Source organism: Paroedura picta, chromosome 14 (genome assembly GCF_049243985.1).
Source record: "Paroedura picta isolate Pp20150507F chromosome 14, Ppicta_v3.0, whole genome shotgun sequence".
Classification (NCBI taxonomy): Eukaryota; Metazoa; Chordata; class Lepidosauria; order Squamata; family Gekkonidae; genus Paroedura; species Paroedura picta.
Genome location: NC_135382.1, coordinates 37,447,461 through 37,456,464, shown reverse-complemented (window position 1 = coordinate 37,456,464; position 9,004 = coordinate 37,447,461). Strand labels below are relative to the sequence as shown.

Genomic DNA, 9,004 nt, shown 5'->3' with positions numbered 1-9,004 from the left:
ATGCACCCTTTCCTCATTCCTGTTAGCGGAGAACAAGATGATGTATTGGCGGAGTATGCTGGCGTGTACAGCGATCGTATTTTCCACGCACCTGACTTGGCATGGAGAGAGACATTGCTCCAGGTGTGCTACGGAGATTCCCGGACATTGCTACCTGCCTACAAGTGGCACCAAACACACTATCCATCATTCCCCCCTCAGCGTGAAAGTGGAAAACAAGATGATGTATCGGCAGAGGATGGTGGAATGGATCTCAATTATTGTGCTCGATGCTATTCGAAGGAGGACGGCACAAACAACCCGTTTCGGAAATTGGAGTATTATGCTAAGTTTATATCCATTTTCGGCATCTAAGTGGTGGAGGAGGGAAGGGGGGTAGTAACCTTAATCCTTTGAGGTTATATCGATTGATTTGTTTTAGAACACGCTCTGCACGTACTCAGTTACCCTTCAATGCCCTGGCTTTGGGGGGAAGGTTAAAAAAAGAAGAAAAAGGAGGGCTTTCTTCCTTTCAGTGTGTTCTCTGTGGGTTCCCCTTGAAGTTGGTTTGGTGGCTTCTGTGAGCACAAATTACAGCAATGAAGGGGCTTTCCAGGAATCTGTTGCTGTAGACAGGCCTTTAACAGCAGAGCACAGCCTTTTCAGTTCAAGGTGTCGACGTTGACCTTTCGAATCCCGAACATCATCCCCGTTGACACCTTTTCTGAGGGCCACCAGGTGTTTTTGGAAAGCAGGAGGGTCAAGTGAGGATTTCGCCCTCTGATTGGCCATGCAGACGAAAAGGTAGCCTGTGAAACCGAGCTGTTCCCTGAAATGTCAAAGAGTCACTGTCAGGGTTACGCTTAACCTTGCTTTCTGACATTTTGGGGTTGGCTTCAAGGCCGTTGAAGGAGAGCACTCTCCTGAATCAACCTGCCTGGCCCCTGAGACCCAAAGGTAAGAGTCCCCCAGTAGGAACCCTTGCTGTATGAGACCCAAGGACCTTTGTGATTGCTGCACTGATGCCGTGGAACTCCATCTCCTGTCGGTGTTTTGGAGAAAATGCAAAGCATGACTGTTCAAGATGGCTCTGTATAGCTAGCCAGCATGGTATAATGGTTAAGAGCAGTGGCCTCTAATCTGGAGCATGGGGTTTGATTCCCCACTCCTCCACAGGCAAGCAGCTAGGTGACCTTGGGCCAGTCACAGTTCTCTTAGAGCTGATCTCACAGAACAGTTCTCTCAGAGCTCTCTCAGTGTGTCTGTTGTGGAAAGAGGGAGGGAAGCTAACTGTAAGCTGCTTTGGGAGTCCTTTGGATTGTGAAAAACAGAGTATAAAAATCAACTTCTTTTCATCTTATATGGTTTTATAGGGTTGCCAGGTTCACTGGTCCTTGTTTTCTAAGGCACGCCCCTCTAGTATGCATTGATTTTATTGAGGCTATGCTATAAGCCGTAGTTTTTAACTTAAATCAATATTAGGCCTCTACAGAGGCTTGCGTTTATTTCCCTTATTTTGACCTTTTTAGGTTCTTGACCACTGTGACCACGAAGCTGGACTAGATGGACCACTGCTCTGATCCAACAAGGCTCTTCCTATGTTTTTAAGAGCTAAAGACTTTTAGGCCTTTTTAAAGTCTAACATCCCCAATGTCTCTCCACAGAATGCCTACAAGCAGAGCACCAACAGAAAGAGGGTTGCTGAGTTGGACATGGAAGTTTCATTTATGGGCAGCCCTTGCCACCGGATGCCAAATCTGCTTTTAAATGCTATTCAAGTGAAGCCCAGCCCAGTTGTCAAATTCGTTTCCTTCACTGTATTTCCCCCCAGAATTAAACCCAGACAAATGGCAATCTTATGTGCACACAAAAACTAATTGAGACCAACATGGCGAGCCACTTGAATATATCCCCCGCTCCTACATCCCTTTTTTAAATAAAAATAAATTCCGAAAGAGGGCACGACCAGGGGAAGGCGTCAGAGAGCGGCTTCACTTGGACCCATAGCGCATGCTCAGAAAACCGGCGCAAGCTCCCTGGAACTAAGCGAAGCCGAACGCGTCACCAAGCCCTTCTCTCCGAGCTGAGCATGCGCAGTAACACATCTTACAGCCGCGGCCTGCTGGGAAAGGGGAAGCGGCGCCGTCGGCTCCGTTCAAACCGAGGCTCGGTGCCCGTCGCCGCCATGGCTCGGGACGTGAAGAGCAAACTGTCCAAGAACCTGCTGCGTATGAAGGTGAGGGGCAGTTGAGGGAAAGAAGCGCGGCGAAGGGGGAGGGGCAAGTGGGCCGAGCCGAAAGACTTCGGGCTGAAGCGGCGGGAAAGGGGGAGGAGCCGAGCGAGCCCGAAGGACTTCGGGGTGGACGAAGCCGAGCCGAGTGGATCCGAAGGTCTTCGGGCGGGGCGAAGGCGAGCCGAGCGGCTTCGGCTCTCGGGGACAAGCAAACGAGCGGAGCCGAACGCTCCCGATTCTAGCCGAGCGGGCTTCGCGGAGAGCGAAGGCGAGCCGAGTGCCTTCGGGTTTCCGGCCGGGGAAAACGAGCTGAGCCGAACGGTCCCGACTGTAGCCGAGCGAATTCACATCGTTCTCCTTTTTTTCCTCCTCCCATTTGAGATTTGAGGTCATCCAGCCTACTTCGTAGCCGAGTCCGGATTTGAACCTGTGCCAGTGTGCTGTTGTGGCTAAGGGTGGCAGCCCCCAGTCTGGAGAGCCTGGTGTGATTTCCCCGCTCCTCCTTCATGTGCAGCCAGCTGGTCGACCTTGGGCCAGTCACAGTCCTGTTAGAGCTGTTCTCACAGTACCGATCTGTCAGAGCTCTCTCAGCCCCACCTAATTTGCAGGGTATCAGTTGTGGAAAAAGGAAGGCTAGCTAGCTAGCTATTTATTTATTTATTTATTGCATTTATAAGCCACTTTGAGACTCCATTTATTTATTTATTTATTTATTGCATTTATAAACCACTTTGAGACTCCATTTATTTATTTATTTATTGCATTTATAAGCCACTTTGAGACTCCCTTGAGCAATGAAAAGCAGGATAGAAAAAAACCAGCGCTTCTTCTGGATCCTAGTCTAACGCTCTAACCACTGCCCCTCACTTCTTCCCAGTCGTCGCTTCTCACGCTGTAATATTTGGTCCAGACGGTTCAGCACCCCGGTTGCAAAGCTTACCTGGAAAGGCTGCCTGCCTGCCTGCCCGTTTATGAACCACAGACTCTAATCTCTAGGCCAAGAACTGCCTTCTTACAACCATTTTAGCTCGGTCCCCGCCTTGGCCAATCCAATGGTCATTCCCTTATCATCTAGTTTTGCGTCCGCCGCGAATGTCCTCGTTTGACTTTTATTTTAAAAAATTGCAATTCACCAGTGCGGTAATGTAGGCAACGGGGTATATTAATAAAGCGTAGAGCTCACTGTCGTCCTTGGATTTGTGAATCTGGTGTCAAGTCCAAAGTGAAATTAGTTTTAACCGCCCAGAGCTGCAAAGAAATGGGCGGTATAGAAATCTAAATAAATAAATAAAATAAATAGTCTCGGCTCCTACGATGCAGCACGCCTTTCCACTGAGAGCCGCTCGTCTCCTAATTGATTGCTCCCTTTCCGGTGAACGACGTCGATGTTTGAGTCGGCATTAATTTTTAAAAACTATAAATATTAATTAAATGTTTATCCCTTTGTATCGCTGAGGCTTCGTGGTTTGTTTGCCTCGGTTGATGGTGCGCCGTGCCACTTTATTTCCGCGTCAGAGGATGCCATTTAAAAGTCCTTTTGGGTCCAAGCGCCGTAACGCGATGGATTATATATTTACACAGTATCTGTTTTTGAACGGTGACACTTGACTTTGTTCCGAGGTCGCTGTACATCTGATGTGGTTAAAACATCCCTCTGGGGGCACGTTTCGGAAGGGTGCTGGCCACACATCTCTGCCGGGCTTCTGTTAGCTTCGAGGACAGGCGTCCCCAGTAGGGTTGGGCGCTTTGGTGTCTGAAGCGGCCATTTACGCCTGAAGCAGGCACGAATGACCGTTTCGGGCGCGAACAGCCCCTTCGGATGCCAAAGCGTCCAACCCCAAATGCTGGCAGGGGCTCATGGGAATTGTAGTCCATGAACGTCTGCAGGACCACAGTTCGACTAAATCAGGAACGGAACACATTTGCATATTTATTTGGATACTTGTTACCACTATGAGAGCATGCATGAACCTTGATGTGCGTACAACATGCTTTCCCAGACGCCCGCTGTTGTGCATATTTTCCCAAGCAAAACTTGGTCAAGGCGGAATGTTTTAACCCAGCAGTGGACTTGGAATGTATTGACGGACATTCATCTGACCTGAAATTCTGTGGATCGAGGCCTGTGCTGCTTTGCAAATAAGGCACGGAGCCCTTCCTACGGCGAACTTTTCTTTTTCGAGCTCCTGCGCTGAGTCGGAGTTACTAATGAAGCGACCGTTTTCCTCGCCTGCTGTTTGGGGCTGCTGCACGAGCAAGAAATCTTTAAAATGAAACCTATTTGCTGACGGAAACGTATATCCTTGCCTCCCGCCGCAGGAAAGCAGGAGGCGGTTCTCTTCTACCCTAGCGCTCCCCGGGACGCCCGATCAAATAGTGCTGGCTAGTTGGATTTCACCGGAGGCTAGTCTCCGCCATGTTCCCAGATCGTTTGCTGCAGAGCTTGTCGAGAGTCGAGCAAGCCTCCGGGTCCCGGATGAACACAGACTCCAAAGCTTTGAAGAGCGAGATGTTGAAAGGGGGAAGTAAAGCAAACGCAGCTCTCGCAAACACCGCCGAAGCTCAATTAACAAACCTTTAGGGAATTGAGAGGGCTGTATCACCATGGATTGTTCGTAACTTGCCAATTCGCCTGGAATTCCTTTGCCGCTAGTTTGCCCTTTCTTGCTTGCTTCAAAAGCGGGGTTGATCCTGGGGAGGTCCTTGCTTTGGAGGGATCGGGCCTGTGGGACATCTAGCCACGCTGTAGTCAGGGCTACGAAAATCCCAGGTACCTCAGCAGGTGGTTTTCAAACCTTCAGTTTTCGGAGAAACCTTTTCTCGATCAACTTGTCTGCTGAGCAGTCTGTGTACGCTTGCAGCTGAGTGTTACGGACATTTCTCAGGGGTTACATTTGAGGCATGGGCTCTGCAGTCAGTTGTCAACACAGGAGTAAACCTAGAATACATTCAGCAGTCTCCTGTGGTTGTGAGTTAGAAGGGATGAGCAAACTGTGTTTCAGGGATGCCTGGGTCCCGTCTCTTGTGCAGCTTTTTGCACCCAAAGGCCCAGGTTCCATTCCCAGCGTCTCAATTAAAGATCTCTCCATGCAGTCTTATGGAGAGTTCCTGCCATCTGAACCCCTGAGGCAGGGGTAGTCAAACTGTGGCCCTCCAGATGTCCATGGACTACAATTCCCATGAGCCCCTGCCAGCAAATGGGAAGGGTGCTCACTGGGGCATAAGGCCAGAGAGACCACCTTCCAAAACTGCCATATTCTCCAGGGCGACGGTCTTCATTCATCCGGAGTTCAGTTGTAATTCTAAGAAATTTCCAGATTGTGGCTAGAGGTTGGCAACCTTACACTGAATACAAAATCAGCCGGCAAAGTCTGATTCGGCCCAGTAGAGGAAGAAGAAGAAGAAGAAGAGTTTGTTCTTATATGCCGCTTTTCCCTACCCGAAGGAGGCTCAAAGCGGCTTACAGTCGCCTTCCCATTCCTCTCCCCACAACAGACACCCTGTGAGGTGGGTGAGGCTGAGAGAGCCCTGATATTCCTGCTCGGTCCGAACAGTTTTATCAGTGCTGTGGTGAGCCCAAGGTCACTCAGCTGGCTGCATATGGGGGAGCGCAGAATTGAACCTGGCATGCCAGATTAGAAGTCCGCACTCCTCACCACTACACCAAACTGGCTCTCAGTACTGGGAGAGTCATTCTTGTCCTTTTGAAATAAAGTTCTCGCCTTCCCTTGCCCGCCACCCTCCATGCCTCGATCATTAAAATGCCTAATTGATACTTCAGTTGTCCACATTCAGCATCGAAATCGAGCTCCCCATAGATGAAAATTTGTTAGTGCGTTCTGAAGTCTGTTTTGTTTGCTTGGGGCTTTTGAAAATTGCTGCATCGATAATGCTTTCCCTGCAATTCCGAAACGCTATTTTGCAGCGCCAGGACAAAAGCAACACAACTGTCATTTCTCCTGTACAAGATGTGGCAACAAAAGGTGTCATTTGCAGACTCGCAGTCTTCCTTACCCCACTGTTTCGGGAGTTTCTAAAATACATTCTGGTGCCAAATAATACTTTTAAATAAAAGGATCAATTAGGATTTAGAGGATCCACAAGGCGGATTAGCTCAAACAGCAGTAAGAATTAAGTATAAAAACATGTTAAGGCCAGTCCCTAATCAGGGCATTAGTATTAGTACAATAAGCTTAAAAATAAGAATTATAAAAGCATCGGGGGATTTTTTAAAAAGCAATTTATCCTCCGCAGAAGTTGTACAAAGCTCCTGTTTTGTAAATCTTTGGAGGAGATAATCGTTTTGCATTTTTGACAGTAGAGTTCTCTTGGGATCTAGTTAGTTCCGTTCCAAGCTTCTAGGGGATGTTTTCAGGTAGGGCGACTGTAAGCCGCTTTGAGCCTCCTTCGGGTAGGGGAAAGCGGCATATAAGAACCAGCTCTTCTTCTTCTTCTTCCTTCCCCACCCCACTCGCCCCTGGACAAGTATTGTACCCCTGAGAGACCCCTCTCTTTTTGTTTCAGTTCATGCAGAGGGGCTTGGATTCGGAAACCAAAAAGCAGCTCGAAGAAGAGGAGAAGAAAATGATCAGCAAGGAGCACTGGGTCCTGGATCTACCGGAACTAAAGGAGAAGGAGTGCGTTTCGGTTTTGGTTGTTTTGGGTTTTCCCTGCCGCCTCCTGTTGAGCTGCTGACTTAGCGGAACTTCTTTATGAATCTCTCCCCTTTTGTTTCTATTTAATGCAGGAGCTTAATAATAGAAGAGCGAAGCTTTCTGCCGTGTGAGGATCTGCTTTATGGCAGAATGTCTTTCAAAGGCTTCAACCCTGAAGTTGAGGTATTGTCCATTTCCCAACCCAGAGTGGGCAAATCCAGCAGCGGGGTGGGAGGGAAATCAATGGTTAAAAGCTTGCAGTGCACAAAATTATACATTCTGAACGTGCCGTCTTTCTCAAACAACAATTTTCTCCTCCTTGCCAGATCTGTCTCCTTGACTTCCTTCAAGGAGCGTAATATTTAAACCGATATCCCCGTTTTTCATTTTCAGAAGTTAATGATCCGGATGAACTCGAGGTACAAGACAGAAGAAATCGAAGAGGAAGATAATGCAATGGAGGCTGATGTATCGGATGAAGAAATGGCCAGAAGGTAACCGTTATTTTTATAACATAGTTAACATTACCGAGAAAGATGCATTGCTGTTTCCTGTCCCCATGCTGAAGCGAAACAACAGAGCCCTTGATGCAGGAGAGAAGCAAATCAAAACTAACATACCCTTGCCTATTGCCCACTGCAGAATAAAATAATCACTTTTGGAACACGTTGTTGACCCCCACTTTCTCCAGGCGCTTTCGTTTCGAGTTGGCCAATACATGTTACTAATTTTCCTGTATGGACAGTTCACCTCCGAAAGCTCTGACAGATTAATCTATTGCTGTTCGTACAAATGCAATTTCATAATCTTTTTTTTTTCCTTCTTAAGAAAGACAGTCCTATTAATACTAGTGGGAGGAGAGGAGAGGACACTGCAGAGGAGAGGACACGCAGTAATGGGTTTAAACTACAAGTACAACGATATAGGCTAGATATCAGGAAAAAAAATTTCACAGTCAGAGTAGTTCAGCAGTGGAATAGGCTGCCTAAGGAGGTGGTGAGCTCCCCCTCACTGGCAGTCTTCAAGCAAAGGTTGGATACACACTTTTCTTGGATCTTGGTTGTCTAGAGATCAACTGTAACAGCAGGAAATCTCCAGGTGCCACCTGGAGATTGGCACTCCTAACTTGGCTCTACCAGGGATGATGATCTCTAGCTCCCAGGGACAGACTCTACACACATGCAATCTGCTGTAGGGCCTCTGCTATCGTGCAGCTCTATAAAGAGAGAAATCTGTCATTCCTGTCGCCAGCCTTTTTAACCTCCAGATGTTTTAACAGGATTCTTAATACTGTTGAGAGTCTCAGGAGAGTGATAGGGGGTTGATCCTAGTTATTGATTTGAAGGTGAGCAGGGCCACCTCAGTTGGCCTTCATTGTTGACCTTCATCGCTGATAAGGTCGTGAAGTTCTTCCACTGCAACTTCATTTGTTTTCAAACACACCTTCTGTTCTGCGTTTTGATCCTTACAGGTACGAGACGTTGGTCGGAACCATCGGGAAGAAGTTTTTGAAGAAAAGGGACCAGCGTGCCCTACAGGACTCAGACGAGGCTGAGAACAGTCAGCACGGACCTAGCAAAGCGAAGAAAATGTTTTTGAAACCCCAAGATTAAGGTGACGCGGACGGTTTGCGCATCCATCAGGCCGACAAAACATTTTTTTTTTTTTGCACTATGGTTAACACCCGTTATTTTTCTAAATCGCCGGTTTTCTTTATGTCTCGGGGAAGGATGCATTGTTCAAAGCAGACGCGTACATAAATGGATGTCATACATCCTCTACTCTCGGCACATGGCTTTTTTTTTCTTTAAGTGCGGGCCCTGTGAGAACATGAGTTTATTACCGCACGTAAGCGAGCTGTTGGCAGAGTCGGCTGAGAACACGTCCCGGGTATGATTGTAGCCAAGACTGCAATGGCCAAGTGAATTTTGGTCATTTTGCCATGCGGTGCCCTTTCCCATGGCAGTTTTATAGCATACACGTTTTGCTTTTTAAAGATTGGCTGAGTGGAATTTTCAAGGTAGATTTTTTTTAAAGAGCCAGGCAACTTGACAATTTATTTGATTTACGTATTTGAAGAGTATTTTTTATTGCAACAGAGTATTTTTTATCATTTTCTACAGCCGTTTTTAGGTAG

General features: G+C 47.5%; 1 protein-coding gene across 1 annotated transcript; it reads left to right on the top strand.

The window, feature by feature from the left end:
• Positions 1-2,060: 2,060 nt before the first annotated feature.
• Positions 2,061-8,655, top strand: MPHOSPH6 (M-phase phosphoprotein 6). Its single transcript, XM_077310181.1, has 5 exons — positions 2,061-2,215; positions 6,737-6,849; positions 6,960-7,050; positions 7,261-7,361; positions 8,339-8,655. The coding sequence occupies exons 1-5, from the start codon at positions 2,069-2,071 to the stop codon at positions 8,478-8,480; spliced, it is 594 nt and encodes a 197-aa protein (XP_077166296.1). The 5' UTR covers positions 2,061-2,068; the 3' UTR covers positions 8,481-8,655.
• The last annotated feature ends 349 nt before the right edge of the window (positions 8,656-9,004 follow it).